The sequence below is a fragment of the Anas platyrhynchos genome, chromosome 5, assembly GCF_047663525.1.
Source record: "Anas platyrhynchos isolate ZD024472 breed Pekin duck chromosome 5, IASCAAS_PekinDuck_T2T, whole genome shotgun sequence".
NCBI classification, from domain to species: domain Eukaryota; kingdom Metazoa; phylum Chordata; class Aves; order Anseriformes; family Anatidae; genus Anas; species Anas platyrhynchos.
This window is the reverse complement of record NC_092591.1, coordinates 31,108,339-31,130,024: the sequence shown is the minus strand read 5'-3', so window position 1 is coordinate 31,130,024 and position 21,686 is coordinate 31,108,339. Positions and strand designations below refer to the sequence as shown.

At 46.6% G+C, this 21,686-nt stretch overlaps 1 protein-coding gene across 4 annotated transcripts in view; it reads left to right on the top strand.

Annotated features, from left to right (window-relative positions):
* Window positions 1-21,686, top strand: part of CCDC9B (coiled-coil domain containing 9B) — a 54,869-nt gene that overhangs the window by 8,250 nt on the left and 24,933 nt on the right. For 2 of the 4 annotated variants that reach the window (XM_013099168.5, XM_072038656.1), the window contains 5 exons: window positions 2,061-2,174; window positions 3,064-3,168; window positions 3,600-3,662; window positions 4,059-4,223; window positions 13,222-13,371. In XM_013099168.5, coding sequence (XP_012954622.4) covers window positions 2,061-2,174; window positions 3,064-3,168; window positions 3,600-3,662; window positions 4,059-4,223; window positions 13,222-13,371 — 597 coding nt within the window. The remainder of the gene's footprint in view (window positions 1-2,060; window positions 2,175-3,063; window positions 3,169-3,599; window positions 3,663-4,058; window positions 4,224-13,221; window positions 13,372-21,686) is intronic. The other 2 variants (XM_072038657.1, XM_021272211.4) reach the window with 1 other exon arrangement.

Genomic DNA, 21,686 nt, shown 5'->3' with positions numbered 1-21,686 from the left:
GCGTGTTTGCTCAGTTTAAGAAAAACTTTGTTTGACAGCACCTTCTCTGGATACCCACCGCTCCACTTTTTTCCTCTGGTGACCTAATTAGGACCAGGCAAAAAGCAGGAATGCAGGAGAAACCCTCCCTTCCCAGGAAAAGGGACTCACAAGCCCGCTGGCTACGTCTCAAGGCTGGACCCCGGGCACGGCGGCTGTCAGACCCAGATCCCGTGTCCCCAGCTGCCGTGGCTAGACCCTGACGTATCCTTCCCTGAAGGAGGTCACACCTGCTATGTCATGATTAATGAAGGAAAAAGCCCTCCAGCCTGTGCAGAAGCTCTTCCCAGGCTTTGCTGCTCTGGCTTTCACCAGTGGGACTGACAGGATTACTAGGGAGAACGTTTTTGTCCATGGCTGCAGGTAGAGTTAAAAAAAAAAGAAGTAAATATATATATATATATATAGGCAGCATAAATATATATATATATATATAATTCATCTGCAAAATGGCATTCGAATGCTATGGAGCAAGCTGTGGAGGATGCTTTGGGGGTTTTGCCCTTGGGATGGGCACAGCCGGGAGCTGTCGGGCCTGGGAGAAGGGAGGACAGCAGAAATACTTGCAGTGATGAGGTCCTGTGAAAACGGGGAAACTGATAATTGACTTAAAGGGCTCGTTATTTTTGTGAGGAATTAGGAAGCCAACAGGGACGGGGAGGGCTTTGGCAAAAAGCATGAGTCGCTAATGCGTCATGGGCAAAAACGCTTTAGTGATTCAAGAAATTTCAATTGGTTTTCTTTGCCAATTAACCATCTATTAATGCCGGATTCTGGCTTTAAGAATAAACCCAACCAAACAGACCCTTAGGAAAAAACATCCCGCTACCCTCCCAGCACCTCTCCCCTGTATTTTTGCTCCCCGGCCCTGGCCCTTTCAGGCAGCGCCAGGGCCCCCCCACTGGCAGCAGCCCCTCCAGGGTCCCTGCTCAGCCAGACCCCCTCTCTTCCCCCTCCAGAAGGGTCTTCTTCTTCTTTACCTCCTGCTGTGTCCTCACTTCTCCATTTTTATTAGATCTACTTCCCCAGAGGTGCCGTGCCCACCCCTGAAGGGGGCTCCTTGGGTGAGGAGCCCAGGTGAGAGCACAGGGGCTGGGCTCGGAGGTTTCCAAGGTTGGGGTTGGAGATGGGGCCCAGCTTTCTCCCTGGGCCCCATCTTTTCTTTTTTTTTTTTCTTTTTCCTGGTGCAGGTGGGCTGCAGATTTGCCTCAGTTGATCCCACGGCAGATTTCCTGCATGGGACCAAACAGCAAGGAAGGCAGGCTGGGGGTAGCCCACTGGTTGGAGCTGCAAGGGCAGCAAAACCAAATCCAGTGCCTGCCCATAAACCTAGGGTTTTCTCTCCTCCCCTCGCCAGTCTCACTTTGTCTCACCCAGCTGTGTGTGAGCAGAGGAGAGGCACGCAGATGCCATGCTGATAAGGAGAGCACGAAAACACTGATTAAAAATAAACCTGTAGTGCCTTGGAGATCTCAGCCCTGCCACCTTGCTCTTCCTGTAAACACCGGGCAGAGGCTAGATGAAATGGATCAGCTTGCTGCAGTGAGTTGATACCCATCAGCATTAATTTCCACCAGACGCTGCTGTCACTAGAATTTAGAAATCTGCTTTGCAATTCCCTGCGGTAACCTAGGTGCTGGCTGAATGCAGACAGAGGGCATTGGGTGTGCCTGGCAGCACCTGAACCAGCAGCAGGGAGAGGTCTCGTTTAATAAGTGCTGTGTTAACTCTGGAGCCTACTGCCAGCCATCAAAGTGGGCCATCGCGTTTTTGCTCCAATTATCTCACTGCCAAACAGAAGTGCTAAAAAAAAAAAAAATAATAATTACAAAAAAGAGTTAATTCTGTCAGGAAGAATTCAAAAATTCAACTAAAAAGGTACAGTGTCCTTTTAAGTGGAGGTCTAAGGACAGAAATGAAAGGGAAAGACCCTTCATCTTTCCCCCCATCCAAGCAGAAGGATGAGGTTTGGTTCCTGTTGGTGCAATGACTGGGAAAAGCTTTGCTCCTTCTTCTTTCAGGATGCCACAGTGGATGATGCCGTGCTAAGGAAGAAAGAACAGAAAGATGTTGAACTTGATAAGAAAATCCTGGCTTTGCGGAAGAAGAATGAAGCGCTCATACGAAGATACCAGGTAAGTCTACTTGATTCTTATCTTCCCCACCTCTGTTTTGGAGTCCTCACAGCTCTCTGCATGAAGAAAACAGTCAGCAGCGTAGGAACAACTTGGTTAGATAACATTATTACACAGGATACTGTTTGGAGCAGGTGGGCCAAGCTCTGCCCTTTGCTACGGCTCTTGAAATTGGAAACCAGGCTTGCTGACATCTCCATTCCTACATCAGCATTTCTTCTCGTGCTACCTCTGTCTCTATCATACCTTTCCCACCTCTTTCCCTGTGCACAAAGCCTCTTGGCTTTGGAGCTGATTAACATTTGCCAGCTGGGCAGGTAGTCTTGAATCCAGCAAAGAACTGTTTTGTCTTAGACCTAGAGCTGAAGGACTCAGTGGAGTTCTGGACTGGATCTTGCTTAGAAGATTTATTTCCTTTGATACCAGAGGAGTCATTTTGGACCTTTTCTGGTGACAGCAACAAAATGGTACCTTGCTGAAAGCTATAGGAAGGACCAAATGCTACAAGCAGTCAGGGAGAGGAACCCTCACTCCATATGAAATGTTACGTACCTAACTACCATCACTTGGCTTCTAGAAGCTGCCTAGTAGATAGGCAGATCACAGCCACCTTCTCCTGGCAAGACATAATGCCCTGACCCCAGTCTGTCACGGAGACCCTGGCTTTTGTGCACAGCTCTCCCTTTCTGCAGGCCTGGTGTGTCTCCCAGCCTCTCCATATGTCCCAGCCACTGTCACCATTTCCAAGGGCATGTGGAAGGGACACAAGTTGGTCCACTCCCTTTCAAAAGTGGAGGTAGAAGAATTTAGGAGAAATTCTAAGCAGGAACATGGACAACATCTGTAGAGAGACAGGTTCAGGCTGACGATAAAGACGTATCTGTTTCAGGAAATAGAAGAGGACAAAAAGCGAGCTGAGCAGGAGGGAATGGCTGTTACTTCCAGGAGACCCAAGCAAGATGGACTCACTATTACCATCACCAAAGCTCACAACGTAAGTGCTGCCTCCAAGCCAGCTCTCTCTCCAGCAGGACCTCCACAAGTGCCAGTGCATCTGAGGATACTTGCAGGCTGGGCAAAGTCACAGTCTCCTTAGGCTTTGTACTTGCAAAGCAAATAGCCCTTGGCTGCTCTGAGGCTTTGGGTCAAATGCTCCAAGTCCCAGGCATCCTTCCTGACTGACCCAGATCTGTGTCTTGCAAAGCCTGTCCTCCTCTCCTGGCAGTGTGGGAGCTGGTAAATCACCCGGCCAGTCCTGCATTAACCCCCGGGGGATGTCCAAGGCTGAGCCAGACCAACCCTCCTCCTCCACAGTCAGTGCTCCTGGGTTGTTAGATCCAGGCTAGTGCATTGCTCACTTCACCACGCCCTGGCCCTTGCTTTTCTCTGGAGGTGCGTTGTTGCACACGTTTTTCTCTCATACAGGACCTGAAAGATGCAATTACCCAGACTGAACACTATGGACAAGATAGCCCAGCCCTCTCGATGGTGAGCACGACCCTCAGGAGCCATCCACTTGGCTTCCCAGGCAATCTCCATCAGGACTTAGGCTTTCCTGATCTAACTCAGAGTGCTGCAGAAAGAGAGGAGGGTGACATTTGTTTCCTAAAACTCTGGCATTTCAGTCTGAAATGTCAGATTTGTAAGTGCAAAGGATTTTCCAGACCCTCTGTAATTGTGGCTTTTGCTGCCGAGCAGACAACGAGCCCCTTGTTCCATAGGAATGTCACGGCACAGCGCCGGGCACAGAAAACTTCCTCAGGGCAAGGCTTGCCATTTCCTTAACTGGCCTGCCCTGCTCATGGGCAAGTGTGTTTGGGGAAGGGGAACACCCCAGTGAGCTAAGGGGCTGGGATTTGCTCATGGAAGTGCTTCATTTCCCAGGACAAAAGGGTGGTGAGCGAGAAATGGAGTCCCTGTGCTACGAGCCCTGGATTTGGCATCGGCAGTGAGGAAGAGGAGGAGGAGGAGGAGGAAGCAGATCATATGTTCACATTCAGAATGGGGAAGAGGATGCAGCTGGCTGTTACCATGGACAACAAAGCCAAGGTGAGCAGTGAAGAAGATTACAAAGGGGCTTCTGTTCTGCCTCTCACTTGAGCTTTCTGCTCAGCCTGTCCCCCAGTGTCTCTTCTCTGAAGGGAATAGATCCCCTCCTGTTCCTTTCTTCTCATTTCTTGATCCCTTGTCACAGCCTCAGTCTACACCTCGAGTTGCCATGCGCTGTGTTTTCCTCCCCATGTGTCATTTGCTGGAATCAGCCCCCAGGCCTTGCTAAACCTCCCAGCAGCTCCGTCCATAGCCCATGCAGAGCCCTTTCTGGGAGAGCAGATGCCTTATTGCCTACCACTTGGGCCAGCAGCAGGGTGTTAAACTCCATTGCTGTGCCTGGAAAGGGGATGGAGATAAGCAAGAGGCCAGACAGATTTAGCTGCATTGCTCCTTAGCTGTTCCCAGGGAGGCAATGATGTTTAATGGTAAAAACAGCATCATTTCTCCCTGTTGCTCTATTCCAGAAAGTCCTAAATGCAGAATAAAATCCAAAGTGACATGAGTATCAGTTGCAGCTGCCAATGTGCTGGGCAGCAAATGTGCCCCAGTATTTTCAGACTTAATTAGAAATTTTGCGAAACAGAAAAAGTAATTGAAATTGATCGTGCCAGAACATTCCTTCCTAGCTGCTACCCCTATCTCTCGTGGAGTCTGCATCTAGATGTAATGATTTTCTGAAGTTTTGGCAGGAAGGATTTGATAAAAGTTTGGCAGTTAGTGTTGGCAACATGCCCAAGGAAATATGCGCCTGTATGAGCTTCACGCTCTTATTTACCTCTGCTATATCCCAGGGAAATGATCCTGTTCATGCTGGCGTTACTGAGTTTGGCCACTGAGATCAATAGGAACAAGGACCAGAAATGCCACCTCCCCTGGAAAAACGTAATACCTGCACGTGCACGGGCACCTGCATGGGAACTCAGCGAAGCCCTCTAGTTAGCGAGCCTCTGGAGAAGGTTACTGCTGCAGCTGCTACTTTTTCTTGATGTTTAATATGTTCCACAAGAGCATAGGAAGCAGAATTATCTGTTAATTGATTAACACTAATTAGACACCAGTGAGACACCTGGAGACACACCGCCAAGACGAGCACGGACCCTTTGTGCAGACCGTGCCCACGGGAAGCAGACAGAAAGCCTCAGCCCTCCATCCCCTGCCTCGCTAAACCACTGGGGCAGATGAGGTCAGCCCATTTCTGCCAGGGCAGCACCGGGAAAAGGAAACAGTGGCAGCAATCGTTGCTCCCCTGGAGCCCCTTTTAGGCACAGCAACATGTTTGGCCCACAAAATCCGAGAGGGCTTTTGTGAAGCAAGGTCCAGGCCAAAGCCATTTCCCAGGGTAATGAAGCGAGCCCCCACCCTTCCTGCTACCCTGGCGCTTTGAGGTAGGAGTGCTGAAAACCTTGGCTGTAAACAAAAGGCAGAGAGCCATTTACTCCCTCCGAGGCAGCTTGGAAATGTTTTTCCAATTTTGTGCCTCGAATGCCTTTTCATTTCTGTTTCTCCCTGACCTAGCTAGCCTTTTTTTTCCATGAAGAAGCAGGCTACAATCACTGCACCATTATGAAGTCATTGTATGTTACCTTGAAGGAACTGAATCATTTTGGAAATAATGTAGCTTTCAGAATGATTTTTCAGGAGAAAGAGAATGAGGCCTCTCATTTCCTCTGTTCCAGATACATAACCAGTAGCGTGAACATCCCTTTCGAATGAAATCACATTCCATAACAACCAAACCACCTTCTAATACAAAAGAAAGAAAAAAAAAATGCCTTTTTTTTTTTTTTTCTTAGAATAGAGGATACGTAGAAATCCCTCATTACTGACTGAACTTTATCAGTGAAATATTTAAGAGTCTCCTCCAAGGTTTCTCATGGCCATGTAGTTGTATGCGGGGGACTTTCATTTGAAGCAATTACATTTGCGGAGTGAATGCCTCTCACAGACAGGCTGTGTCCCCTGGAGCCCTTTCCGTAATCTACAGCTCAGAATTCAAATCCTAGATGGGGATTTGTATTAGCGCAGAGCACTGGCAGCTAAAGCACATTGCTGCCTTAAACTCTGCACCAATGTTTTTCAGCATGGCCAATTAATAGACCTCTGAGATTTTTCTGCCGGAAATGCAGACCTTGATGGAAACTTCCCATAAGTTCCCTATTGTACAGTATATACAAATTTGCTGCATTAAGTACCTTTTTCAGGCCTTAGCAACCCCCCAGGGGCTCATGAGTGTTGGTGTAAAGCACAACCCAGCAGCCTGACTTGATGACAGAGGAAAACTGATTTATTGCTGAATGTTCCGGTGGCGTCAGTTCAGAACATTCCTTTAGTTACCTTAAATTTAGTTCTTCAAATTGGTGAGTAGGAAGAGTGTGGAACTGTGCAGGGTGAGAGAGGAAAATTACCAGGATTTTGGACAGAATTGTATTTGCTGTCACATGAAGTACAATCTTATTTATTATTACTGCTCTATTAAGGCATCCTCTGGGCTGCTGAAGATTAAAAGAGAGTGTAGATAATTTGCCTCAGCTTCCCAGTGAGCAAGGCTTCACCAGGTGTCCACAAAGAGACTTGCTTGGTGATACTGGAATGACAAAATAGGCCTATTTCATTTGCCCCGCCAACATTTTTCCTATGACCACTGCAAGGTTCAAGCAACAGAGCAGCTGGGCTGTGCAGAAAACAATTTGCTCTAAAACCTCAGTGTCGCAAATCACAACAAAGGGAGAAGCTCCAATGGAAGGGCAGCTGGAAAGTTGTATAAACCGGACAGCACTTTGTTCCCCATGTTCTTTTTCCTGACACCCCTCAGGTGGGCATTTTTAACACCCTCTTTGCCAGCTAGGGCATGCCTCAGACATAAGAGGGGCATTTCTCCATTTGCAGATTCTCAGTGAACTGTTACCAGGGTGTAGCTGTCACGAACAGTGTAGCTTTGCCTGCCTGCAGCTAAATAGCTAGTGCCAGAGTCTCAAATCTCACACAGGCAGCGAGAGAGCAGGGACAGGTCCCGTGGAGGGGAAGAGGTGGCTCTGCCAGGCGCTGCTGCCTGTTTGGGCCCTGCTCCCTGTTCCCGTTGGCTCTGCATGGGCACTTTCCTCATCTGACATCCCTCGCTTTGGGAGCTCGCCTGCTGAGGGCCAGGATTTCCCAATGTGGGACAAGCAATCTAGGAAATCTCTGATATTCTTAAAATAGCAAACGAGCAAAAGATGTGCTGGCATGTTAAGCAGAATGTGCCTTCAGGCGACCCGTCTTAGCCAAAAGTAGCATAGGGAGGGAGGGAAAAGGGTATTTCATGGAAAAGTCAGTGGTCTCCCACTCCTATTTGAGTCTAGCTATCACTGCTCTGCTAAAGAGGTATTTCCTGTATCAGCCTCTCGGCCTTCCCTGCCATCTGCTCCATAAACTGCAGGGCTTAATGGCTTTGCCAATGTGCCAGCCTTCCTACTGTGACTTTTAATATATAATGTCCCTAGGAAGGTGCCACCTTCCTGTAAATCCAGTAACGTGCTTTGGAGCTTCAGTCTTGTTTGCTGTGTTTGGGTACAAGCCCCTCTGCATTGGTTCTTGGGTTTTCACACTGGGGCTTTGCTGTTGTTGTTTTTGTTGCTGTCCTCAGGAAGGACTTTCTCAGGCAGTAAGGGATTAGCCTGTCTTTCAGACATACCCACTCAGTGCTGAGCCTCCCTGGCAGGAGTTACTTGTGACCATGTTATTTGTCCAAAGGACAGGTCATTGCCACCTAAACACCTAAAAGAGCTCTAGGGTATGGCTGTTGACTTAAGCTGGAATTAATGTTTGAAGTACAAGCCATGGAATCATAGCTTGCTATTACCCTGCTAAGCCATCACTGGACTTGCTTTCTTCATGAAAAACAAACAAACAAAACAAAATAATAAATAATAATATAAAAAAATAAATAAATAAAACATTAACAGGGATGTTAAACACCTTGTATTGGTGCTTTTCTTAGGGCAGGGCAACCCAACTCACCAGTTCATTAATTAGCCCAGGACAGCCTGGGATTACTGCACATGCCTGCTCAGGGTTTAAAAGAAGGAAAAATATATTGCCTTGAATGCCCCAGGAAACTCAGAATTATCCCTGGAGCAGAGGTATTTCCTGGGAATAATAACAATTGAAGAAAAAAGTAATGTACAGCTTCAGCACCAAAGTAAGTAACAGTCTTGAGCAATTCAGTGGTTCCAAGGCAAAGTCAACCCTATTTTCAGCCTCTGATTCATGCCAGAAATAGAGCAGGGAAACAGGACAGCAAGCAGTTCAGAGCCTATTCTGCAAGGCACAATGGATCCGGCTATCTTCAGAGGTTACCAGCAGCTCTCAGCACTTCCCCAGATAGTTGTCATGGAAAACTGAGCCTTATGCAGGGGGTCTAACCTGAGTCGTTCGTGTGATTCCCAAGAACTTTGCTCTTATGGTGGGAGAATGCTGTCCTTTGTGGGACTGTTTGCATACTGAGGAAGCAGCAGTGCATTGCTTGGGCTGCACAGTTCCTGGGTGGCAGTAGGCAGCCTCCTTGGCTCGAGGGTTGCTGACAGGGAGGCAGAAGCTGGGGAAAAGAAAGAAAGAGACTTTTTCACAGAAAATTGCCTTACAGATTGCCTTGGGCAATCTTGCTTTATAGAGACCTCCACCCAACAGACATGAGTGAGGGACAGGTTTTTAGAAAAGGACAGGCTGGTGTGGGGAGAGAAAAAAGAGGGGTACAATCTTGCATACACCTACATGTATTCCAAAACCAGGGGTGGCTGGTTTTGTCCCTGTTGTGACTGCCGTGGCATTACTAGGGTTAAGTTGTGAACCCATGATGTGTAGGGGGCCTTGAAAAACTGCTAAGCACTTTTCTTCCATGTCTCAAGGCATAAGAAACTGTTTAGTTTCCCTTATAAAGGGGAATTGTGAAGCACACACAATGGCGTTTTCCACTTCATCCTCACTAGCTGTGGGAGAAAGTTTAAATAGGAATGCTTAGGTTTTCAGAGCAGCTAACAAGACTTTTTATTTTCACTTGCTTTTCATTTCAATGAGAAATGTTTGTTCATATGTCTGGAAGACACATGATTCAGTTAGCTAACTTGGCAAGCTACTGTATAAGAGGTAGCCGTTTACATAGTCTATAAAGGAAGAGTCAAATAAAACTGCATTTTCCTGTGTTTATCACAAGGCATTTCCCATTTGTATCTTCCTAAAATGACCATGTTAATTCTGTGTGTCTGAGCTACTGGGTCAGCTCAGCATAACTGCTAACATGAATGAGAATACTCCTGTGACCACAGATATTGCCCTATGAACCCAAAGAGGATGGCAGAAGAGATTTGCAGCTTCAAATTATCCAGCACAGCTCTGTGGTCTGAAATATGAGACCAAGATAGTCTATTCAAAAGGTTAATTTTTTGTCTACCCACGTCCATTAATACTGATTTGCAGCAGCGTAAAGAAAAGCCACATTGGTGGCTTTGACTGCAAGTAGGAATCCTGTGCTGACCATTATAATTCCGGTCTCTGGTTTCAGTGAAAATTAGGAATAAAATACATGAATCACAGAATATAAATAGGACTCGAAATATACTTCTAGTTTTAAAACATCCTGTGTTTGTATTGGCCAATAGTTCTGGCAACGGAGCTATGTTAGCTCTGGACATGAAGTGATTCTGTCATTGAGAAGCAGGTGCCACTTAAAAGCCACAACCTAAGTACTTCCAAACATTGTGTTTGGTTGATACTGAATTCATGTCTGTACTACCTAGTTCTTGCTGTATACATGTAAAAGCCACAAGCTGAAGAAAACAGGCAAAATTACTATGCTTGCACACATCTGCACACATACGTTTGTGCATGTACACACACAAAATCTAAACAGGTTTTCTTTCAGAGCTGAGGCAGGCTAACAACCTGAAAACAACAACAGAACCATAAAACAACTGATGTGGGATGGGACATCAGGAGGCCATCTAGTCCTGTCCCCAGCTACTGTCCACAGCTGACTTCAAGGTTGTCACAGGTTGCTGAGGGCTGAGTCCAGTCAAGTTCTGAAAATCTCCATCAATGGGTATTTCCCAGCTGCTTTGGGCACCTGTTTTCAACTGCTTGACCACTACTATTGTGATTTTTTTCCCTTCACTTGAGCCGTACTTCCCCTTGTGGCAGCTTGTCTCCCTTGCCTCTTGACCTTTCTCTGAGCATGTCTGAGAGGCTGGGCAGATCTTGCCAGTAAAAGACTGTGGCAACGAAAGTATAGAGTACCTCATTTTTTTCCATGTCTCGTAGCACTAAGTTGCTCACCCCATTCCACAGCAGGCCAACATCTTTCTTCATCTTTCTTTGCTGCTTAATATACGTACAGAAGTCCTTCTTGCTGACCTCCACATCTCTCCCCAGTTTCAATCCCAGCTGAGCTTTGGCTTTCCTAACTCCATCCCTGCACCCCCAGGTGCTGCTCCTGCATTCTTCTTGGAGACCCTATTCCTTCCCACCTCCTACAGACTCCCTTTTCTCATTTAGTGTAACTAGGAGCCCCCTGCTCAGCCCAGGTGGCCTCCTACCACACGTACTCATTTCTTGCACAACAGTAAGTCCTTACTTATGTTCTTGAGCCTTGTCTATGAAAATCAGTCAGATCTCTTGGGCTTCTTTCCCCTTCAGACTGTTTCCTGTGGGATCCTGCATACCAGTTCCCTGAACAAGCCAAAATCTCCTTTCCAGAAGGCCATGTTCTTGAGTCTGCTGCTTGCCTTCCTCAGTACTCTCACTCTCCTAAAATCCAACATTCTCAGGTCACTGACGCCAAAGTTGCTATCTGTCTTCACATCTTCAGCTGGTTCTCACTTTATTTTAAAAATCAGGCAGTCAGCTATTAAGCTGTAGTAATGCAATCACGGGTAATCTTGTGACTGCAATGGGATTTGCAGTTAAGGACACTATAGTATGCCCTACTCATGGAGGAAAGGTAAAATAGGGATTTCAGAGCAGTTTAGATTCTGGTTTTCAGCTTTCTGGCTCTGTCCCAGCTGCTAAAATCACATCTTTCTTGAGACAGATACTTAGTCTAAGACCTTTAAAACAGCTCACAGAGCTTTTAGATATGGGGACACCTTCAGGGCATACATACGTGCTCCAGGTAGAAGTGCAGTTGACTGGCTGGCCATGGTAGACGCCCAGGCAGTTGTACTCCTTATTTAAATGATTGCCTGTTCTCTTGATTATCAACTTTTACTCTCTCAGGAAAAGGATCTTGACATTGCTGGGGGGTGGCTCACAGATATCTGCTTGGTCCATGGCAGCAGTCAAAGTAGACTGCATTGACACAAACATTGGGAACACCACAGAAAGAACCAGAACGGCATTGAGCAGATTGGCAGCAGATCCTTACTGTGAACACAACATGTGGCTTCAGTTATTTCAAGAAAAGCAGAAATAGCAAGGGTCCTACTAAGGGCAGCAAAACTTGTTAGAAGCGAGAGCTGAAACCTGAAACCAGAGCTCTACACAGTTAAGGGAATGTATAAAAAATCCCCACTTTGTCCACACAGCTCTGGTGGTTGGAACCAACAGCAGGACACGGACCCACTCCTCAACCTGCACGCATAGACCAACTCAAGAACAGTCTCTGCTGAGACAGCAAAACTACACAATGTGAAAGCAGAATAAGCAAGAGACTGAAGGTCTGGTGTTGAAAATATTCCACTACTTTCCAAAGTGGGTATCGTGTTTTAGGAAGCTCGATGACTGGACAAACGATAAAAAAGGTCTTGCTTACGGAGGCTGTCTACACCAAGGCTCCCTCCATGCTAACATCTGCACTTCTGGCAGAGCCAAGTGAAGATGAGGCTAATGCAAGACATCTTGATATCATATTTCATGGCAAATTCACTGATGCTTGCAAGACTTCCATACAAATCCGAGGTCAGTGTGTACTATTTGTTTTTGAAATGAAGTTCGTAGCGACAAAGAGTTCCCAAGGTTCACTGAACTTAGCTTGGAGGTTCTGAGACCCATAAAAATCAAGACTCTGGTATGTGTGGAAGTCCAGGGAGAAAACCAGAAGAAAATGTACCATCCTTTAGGGAGGGAAACTTCTAAGGGATGAACCCTGACAGAGTTGATCAGAAGAATCATATAGAATAGAAAAGAAAAAGATCAGAGATAAAAATGGAGATGACTTACCAAGTATTTTATTTCCCCATAAGACAAAAATAAAAAGGCACATGATGGAACTGAAATATGATACTTTTAAATGAGAAAAAGTATGTATTTTTGTACAAAAGATGTACTCATTTTGTGGAAGTGATGGCTGAGGGCATTGGCTGGAGCTCAACCAGCTACAAAGATAATTAACAAAATTAGAACCAGATGTAAATCCATGCAGTAAAGACATGAGCTGATACAAACAGCTGGAAATAATATGTGAAAGGGGGTAAACTGCCCTTGTTTAAGGAGTTTATATATCAGTTTTCTAAACTATTCCTCTGCTGAATAAATCATCCCAGAAATACAGATGCACAATGATTATGAAGATAATAAATGATCAAGTGCTAATACACTTTGGGGTAGTAACTGCTCTGCAGACAAGAATGGAGAGAACACCACTATTTCTTTTCTATCTCACCTGATAGGTTTCTGCCCCAGTGTAGCCTCATGTTTTACTGAGACATTTTGTTTGTTGAGAGGACAACTTCGTATGTGTGTCAAAGACAAAAATGCAGTGTGGCTCACCTGTCCAGAATGAAAATATCAATCTTGTTCATGCTGCAAAACATCTGAATATGGGAAATCCCACCCTACCTAGTAGTATGTACTCAGTTAAACAAGGCTATGTAATGTTACATATCCCTTAAAGTTTCTAGCTTTACAAACAAAGAAGCCTGGCTCCTGTTTCTGTTCTGCCAGGCCAAAATCCTGTGCAATTCAGGGGTGGGAAGGGAACTGCGTAGGGCTAATGGAAGTGTCCTTAAACTCATCCTGTTCTTTCCAGGGCAAGCGGATTGTCAGTGAGAAACGCACCGAGTGCTTCCCTGGCCCGGGCAGAGTGCCAGATCTCAGTGAAGAGGAGACAGACCACTTGGTGGCTTTCCGCCGGGGGAGAAGGATGCAGATTGCCATCACCATGGATAACAAGGAAAAAGTAAGTGCTTTGTGAATTACTGGACTGCAAAGAATCAGTGGCATCCACTAGTTTCGCTGGCATGTGAAGTGCCATGGGGACAGATTAGGAGAGACTATATGTTAAAAGTGTAGAGTTTATCATCGTAAAACTCTCTGGCTTTTATCACTGTGAAAGGGGAAAGGCTACAATCCCATTTCCCTTCTCTGTGCTCCTAGCTAGAGCTAGCTTGCTTTTAAATGTACAAGGTGAATAAGAAATACCAGATGCTGTTTCAGGAGGGCTGATGAAAGCACTGCCAGATATGTGGCATGAAGCTCACAAATGACCCCTGTCTCCTACTGCCTTCTGTTTGGAGCCATACAACAGATTGTGAGTCCTCTTGACACACTGCACAACTTAAAAGTTAACATAGCTGGGCAATATTTGCTTCTAAACCCAAGTCCTGCTGCACCTCACCATAGCCTACTGGGTGAGCTGGCTGAACTTTGAAGCATATTTCAAATACCTCTTTGCAAATACCTTCCTCTTTACACACACACACAGAGGCATGTGATATTTTCCTATTTGAGGGTTTGCAAGATAAGTAAGAATGCCTGCAGCAAACAAGCCCAGTGAAGACTACGAAAGAAAACATTTACTGTAGCTGCCAAACACACCCAGGAGCACTGGGAGACCTGTGCAGCACCCTCTCTGGGACAGCAGCCAGCCATCCGCCAACTGCCCACATGGATCTTCAGCTTCTCCTCCTCCCCAGAGTTTACCTAGACCCTGAAAGCCCACGAGTTCCTTTCTTATGGCTACCAAGCAACTGTCTGAATACCATAAATCTCATATCCTGAGCTCTGTTCTAAAAGTGTGTGGACAGTCCTGGGAAAGGTAATATCTTGTCTACTTTTACTATAAAACATGAAATTTGAGGCTGAGTCCACATATCCTATATCCTATGTGTTTTTGGTGATGCCGTGCTTGTATGGATCTCAAAGTGGTTAGACTAAGAGTGTGTGCGAGAGCAGGCCTACAGCTGTGCCAGCTTAAAGACTTGTCTTCCCACACCTTTCTACACAAAACACTGAAGATTTGATGCTTTGAATTGTAGATTGGCAAGGAAAGTGTGATGTTCCTGATGCCTGGCTGGTTTGATTTTGGTGAGTGAGCACAGGTTGTGTCTCAAGTCTTGCTCCTGCAACTTTCAGGTCCCGCTCTGCTGCCATTCATTTAAGCTCACTCATTTAAATTCAGTCCCAGTGAATGCAATTGCCTTCATATAGCAGTCCGAGGAACTCATGTAACTGTCATCTCGCCTTTCCTCAACTGTATATAGTCACAGTGGTCTCTTTCACCCAGCTTGGGCTAGAACCCAATCCTGATAATCCCCGGGGAATGCAAACAACTCCATGCTGCTCCTCCTCAGATACCAAAGTTCATTTAAAATCTTTACCTTTTTTTTTTTTTTTTCCTCCTTAATCCAAAGCTCAGTTGGTGGAGGGTAGGACCAAAGCCCTGTTACTCTTCTAGCAACAACAGGCTGTGAGGGAGGCCTGCTGGATGCTGACATCTGCAGGGAGAGAGATTGTGTAGAGCCATTCGGGGCCTTCATGCCTTGGATGAACAAGAAAAGGATCTCTATTGGGAGCACAGGAGAGCCACAGAGGCTTGGTATAAGTCTAGCTACTAAACAGCAGTACCAAGGAGTAATACATGCCCTCAGTGTTACTTAAGATTGAAAGGAAGGATCAGTTTCACTTGATCACCTGTCTGCTGGCAGGACAGAAAGTCTGGCTCAACAGCAGCCTTGGACTCATGTCACTGACAAGACCCATTTAGCAATAGCATCATGCTTCTTGCTGGCACACACAAAAAAAATGTGCTCTGCTTTCTGTTACTGAGCTTTGCAGCATACCTCTCCCAGCCTCTCAGAAGCTCACAGAGAACAGAAGGGGAGCTTTCAGGGTGCTTTCAGGATCTGTGCACTCTCAGTTTGCACAGGAGGCAGGGAGAAGGCACAGGTGTTTTCACAGAGCATACTTCCAAGGGCTGGGAAACAGAGGGGTTAGTAGAAATCATTTTAAAAATGGGCTTTTATGGTAGTAATTGTCGTTGTTCTTTGCATTCCTCTTATAATTTAGAAAAAGATATAAAGCTGCATGTTTGAAACTCCAGTTTCCAATACCTGCTACCAATTGGATATGTTTCAGAGTCCAGCTGAGCACAGGAGATTTCTTTGCTTCCATCATTTGCTTGCTTTCATTTCCCTAGAATGATCAAGCCCTGTTCTTCCCTAGCTAATGAAGATGCCTTCTTATTTCCACATTAACTGTGTAACTCCAGCCAACAGCTACTACAGCCAGGGCAGAAACCATCCCTCAGTGTGCAGGCACCTTGCAAGGTGTGACTCAAAGGATGTGGCTGAAATACAGTTAAGGGTTTGGGTTTCACAGTCACCTCTACAGGCTACTTTCTTCCATCTGCACTTGGTCAACCTTTTCCCAGGATCTGGGAGAGGCAGATGGGGCCTGAAGCAACAGATCACATTGGCACATTGGCATCTCATACATCGTGCTATCTTGGGTTGGTTGAGGCATGTGAGGCTTGGTCTGGCCCACCCTGTCATTTCAGCTGTTCCTAAGCTGCATTGAGGATTAGTGTTTTAAACAAGTGCTTCTTTTTGCTGTTTGGGATAGTGCTTGAAAAAATGAAACCAGGCATGGACGCCTCATGTACCATGCCTAAGAGCAATGAGCTTCTCCAAGAAGCACTGGAAGACTGCAATGCAGAGAGAAGGTTAGAATTTGTAACACCCATCCGATGTTTTTGCATCACAGGAAGCAGTGCATAGATCATCCCCTGTTCACTTTTCCAAAGCACAAATGATTTTATTGACCTGTTTCACATCTTCCTTCAGCCATCTTTTCTGCAGGCTTAAGAGTCCAGACCTATTTAGACATGTCTGGTGAGGAAGAATTCCAGTGTTTTTGATCACCCTTGTTGCCCTTGTTTGTGTCTTTAAATATATATATATTATTGTTACTAAATTCTTTTAATACAAGAGGTCCAGAGCTGTACACGGTATTCAAGCTGTGGGCTCATTGTGGATGTACTCAGTAATGCAGTGATGTTTCTGGCTTCTTCTCTGTTCTTGTCCTAACAGTTTTGTGTTTCCTTTGCCTTTATTTTTTTTTTCCTAAAATAATTGAGCTAACATTTTCAGAGAACTAGTTACAATAACACCAAGATTTCATTCCTGAGTGGTAATCGTAATTCAGACTTCACCACTGTGTGTTTGTATATAAGAAGAGGCGTTTTTCTCCATGTGAGTTATTTGGTATTATTGATATTGAATTTCATCTGTAATTTTATGATGCAGGCATTCAATGTCAAGAGATCTTTTGCAGCTCTTTGCTGGCAAATTACATTCTTTGCCCTGGATGATTTAGTATCATCAGCAAACTGTCATCTCTCTATTCAGCTCCTTTTCCAGACCATTTATGAGCATGTTGAGCAACGCATGTTCCAGTGGCACACCCCTGCTAATCTGCTGTGGAAACCGACATTTTCTTGCCACTTTCTGTTTTCTACCCTTTTATTAGTTGTTGATCCCCAAGGAAACTTAATTTTTCTCCCCAAATGAGTCAGCTGCTTGATGGGGCACCGGTGTAGCTGTTCATTCAGACCTCAGCTGAGACCCCCAGTTCGAGGATTAGCTCTCAGTCTCTCTCGCCATCCCAGTGCAGTCCCTTCTTTTGCCTTTTTCCCCTCGTGGCCCAGCTGGTTCCCTGCTCATTCTGGGTTATTTGTGCTCTCCTCATAGAGGCTTGCAATGCCTAGGAGAGGGATCACACCCATCGCTTTCCTTTCAGTAACATCCTGTAGCCTGGCCACTGTCAAATCTAGCCCCTCCTTCCTGCACTTGCTAAATATAACCTATTATAACATTTGAAGACCATCCTTGCTATCCCACATTTTTCTCTATTTTTATTCACGATGAAATCCATTAAGAAGAAGCTAAGCAAACAAACAAAAGACTCCCATTCTCACTACCCTGGGTGCTTCTAGCTAGTGCCACATTGTCAGTCCTATACCACATCACAGCTGGCAGTGCACAGCTGTGGCGAAGGCTGTGCGTAAGAGGAAATGCGAGAAACAAAAAGATGTTTTCATAATTTTCCTTTCCAAAACAGTCCCAGTCCAGGACATATTACTCTGCCATACTGAGCCCTGTTTTTCTCTACCCAGTGAACTAGGTAGGATACTTCTGGTAGCACAGAGCTGGGCAGAACAAGTTATCCCATCACTTTGCAGAATACATCAGCCCAATACAGCTGCATGGCCTCCAGTGCTGCTACTGGCTTGGTGATGCCACATCTAAAACTTTTCTTCCCACCCTGCCTGGATGCCCCTAACTCTCCCCCCATCAGGACTCTTCCTACACACAGGGACAGGGATAATGCCTAATATTTAGCTCTGTTTTTCCTAAGAAGCCACTCCATGCTCTGGCACTGTTTCAGTGTCATTACTACGTTAGAGATGCAAGCTAGCAGCCCGGGACCAGTGGAGCACAATGATTAATTAGCAGGTTACAGATCATCTTTTAAATGGACAGTAGATACGGCTTCAGAGCTCTTAAATTGTCACTTTATTAACAGTTTCCCTGGATTATATATCAAAAATTACTGTTTTTAATCAAGAGACACAAAAGCTGCTTTTGGGGACTTATGCAGATGTGTCTGATCCCCCCGTGCTTGCAGAGGAGAGGAACCAAAGTTGGGGCAGGAGAAACGCTGCTCTGCACGTAGGAAGCGGGGACAGGCAGAAAGGGTGGCTGAGAAGCCTTTAGCTCCCTTCAGGCATCACAATTAGTAGGCAGATTTTTCAAAAGAGTTGGAAAAAAATTATCCCCTCATGCACTGAGCTAGTTTCAAAAATCCTACCCAGCGGGAGATCTGAGAGCTGGAAAACCAGCTCTAAGCTCTTACAAAAACCTCCTCCTGCAGAAGAAATGTGAGTTCTGGTTACCGTCATGTGCCCAGAGAAGTGGGTACCAGAAGGTTAATTTAACACATCTTGTTAACACTTATTTTTAAAATAAGACGACGGTGAAGTAAACCAGAGACATCAAAGCCTGTCTAGCAAGTTCCCTGCACCATTCTATGGCTGAGAAATCCTTGAATAAATCTTAGGATAAGCAACATAATCTACTCTGTCTAATTCGGATTTTTGCTCCCTCCTCACATCTCTTTCCCTGCTGTGCAGGAACAGTTAAACTATGAGTTGATAATGTCATTGTCATATTTCATAATTTTGGGGGCGGAGAGGAGGAAGGAGGAGAAAAACATGTTTTGCTTCCCTATGGCCTGGGTGTGTCGTAACAGGCTAACAGCAGCTCAGGGGCAGGATGGAGAAAATGCAAAAATCTGCTCCTGAGCCAATACAAAATCAAAGGTAACATATTTTCTTAAACTGCACAGTTCAGACCTGCTTTTCTGGTAGGACAGAACCAGATATTTTTGGTTCTCTCTATTTTCCACAGTGCCTTTTGTGAAGCAAAACCAGAAGCAGACTAAGGAACAAGGCAGCTTGGCTTTGAGGGGAGAGGAGGGGAGTTTAAAAGGATGTAGAGTTAGACAGTGTCCCTGGAACAGAACGATTTATGTTGTGCACTGAAGTGCTGGTGCCCAGAGCAGGACAGCCTCCGGGCTGGCCAGCCACGCAGCAGCTGCGTCTTCCCTTGTCTCGCGAGCTGCAGCACAGTCCTTCCACCAGGCTGTCCAAGTACATTTCCTGGGCGCAGTCTCACTCTTCCCTGCTCCTTGGCAGAGACAGGGCTGAAGACAAGCTGTGCAGGGCTGCAGACAGGCAGAGACACACTGCTCCCCCCGCAGCTTGCAGCTTACGCACACCCTGGCTCAGCGCTCCGGCTGTGCGGATGCTCTGGCTTTCCGGTTCCCATCTTTGGGGACACAATCAGGCATTGTAAAGGGGCCAAGCCAAATCACTTCTTGTGTGAGCTTGCATGAGAAATATGCAGACTCAGATGTAACGATAATCACCCCCAGGCAGCTCTCTGCCTCAGTTTCCCCATGAGCTGTCTTTGGCATTTCCAGGACAAGCAGTGCTCCTTTTCTCCTGTCTCTCTTAATCCTCCTGTTTCCTCCAGGGACAGAGGGACTCCAGCTCTTCTGCAGCAGCTGGTTCCTTTGTGCTCTTTCTAAAATGGACAGTTTATTTTACAGTTGCTTCAAAGGCTAAACATCCATCTGCACCTTGCTCCCCAGCCAGCCTCCTCAGATAAGAGAAGTTTCCAGCTTTCTGCATTTTTAATCTCTCTATAAATGCAACGTCTCAGTTTAGGGCTGCAGAGCTTTGTTATATCTCTGGCTGATAGATTCTTCATATGGGGCTGGAAGAGGAATTGACTTTGAGCCGGGGGTAAGCGGTTTTGGTTACATAAATTTTCACAGCAACGTTTTTGAATACATACTCAGTATTGCCTTTTACTATGTCCTGGCCAGTTGCAAAAAAATTGGGTGGCTTCTCTGGGCACACACCCTTCTTTGCATTTTTTTTCCCAAACCTTTTTTGACAAATCCTAGGACTATGTAGCTAATGTCTTCCTCATAGCATCAGTTTACACAGCTTCACACCAGTGAGACCAGTGAAGCTGTCGTGTGCCAAGTACAGTGTCAGTGAACACTGGCTGTAAGGTCATGCTTCCCTCGTGCCTCAGATTTAGCACACATGCATGACCCCATAAAAGACTGTTTGCTGCTGTGGGGTGAGTTCATCCGTTCTCCAGCTCCCACAACGTATGTGCAAACAGGCTGCAGGGGGGATGAGTTGCATTAGGAGGCTGGGTAGAGCTGGAAGGTGTGGAGACAAGTATCCAGCATCCAGCCCTGTCATGCTGGGTAAAGCCTGGGGATAGAATATAATTGGAATAAAAGTCCTCTTTCCAGCCTGGGTTGGACCTCACTGCACTGACTCTTTCTCGAATGGCTGACCTGGCAGTTTGTGCTGTGACTTCCCTCTTTGTTTTTCAGTTTTGCCTGGCTGTGCAAAACAAGAGCATGATAATCTCAGCCCCACACACCCCCCAGCCCCATAGCGGTTCAGCAGGAGGGGAACTTGGGGATGCCTCAGCTTTGCTGGGTGCGAGGGGGGGCCCGCCAGGGCTGCAGCACATCGAGGCCTCGCTGCGAGCTGGCAGCGTTTATGCAAAGCGGCCCCAGGGCTGCCATGTACGGCTACAAAACAGGGGAGAGGCCTCTGTAATAAATGTTGTGCCGCTTGGCAGCCGCTGTGCTGCAATGTCACATGCTGCGGCAGCGGCTGGATGGGAGCAGGAGCCTCTCTCAAGAAGGCAAACACCCCCGGCCCCAAGGGCTGCCGCAGCGTGGGGACCAGGCCGGTGCCTTTCTGTCATCTCCCCCATACGTGCTCCTTATCCTGGAGCAACAGCAAGCAGCCCTCCCAGTGGCACTCTAGCTATTATTTAATCAGGGCAGAAAGCCTTTCATAGGAGATTATGCTCTGCAGGCTGCATTTTGCTAAGAGCTGCTATGATCCCAACCCAGCCTTGGCTGTGGCAGTATCACCAGGGCCATACAGGGGCCAAGAGCTGCCTAGTCTACAGCATGCCTTGTGTTTAGTGTTTGTAGTTCATTAAGACAGAGAGGCCAATTTTCACCTCCTGCCAGGCTGAGGGATGTCAACACTAGAGCAGAGCTTGCCAGTCTTGCTAGATTAGAGAGCTGGGCAATTACCAACTGTATGATGTTTAACAAGAGCAAGTTCCAGATTCTGCACCTGGGACAGGGCAGCCCTGGGTATACGTACAGACTGGGGGATGAGGGGCTGGAGAGCAGCCCCACAGAGAGGGATCTGGGGGTTTTGGTCAATAGCAAGTTGAATCTGAGCCAGCAGTGTGCCCTGGCAGCCAGGAGGGCCAACCATATCCTGGGGTGTATCAGGCACGACATCGCTAATCGGTCAAGGGAAGGGATTGTCCTGCTCTGCATTGCCTGCTGCAGCCTCACCTCGAGCACTGTGTGCAGTTTGGGCACCATGGTATAAGGACATAAAATTTACAGTGTCCAAAGGAGGGCTACAGAGATGGTTAAGAGTCTAGAGGGGAAGACATGTGAGGAGCAGCTGAGGTCCCTTGGTTTGTCCAGCCCAGAGAAGAGCAGACTGAGGGGAGGCCTCATGGCGGCCTGCAGCTCCCTCATGAGGGGAGCGGAGAGGCAGGCGCTGAGCTCTGCTCTGGGGACAGCAACAGGACCTGAGGGGATGGCATGGAGCTGGGACAGGGAGGGTCAGGCTGGGGGTTAGGGAAA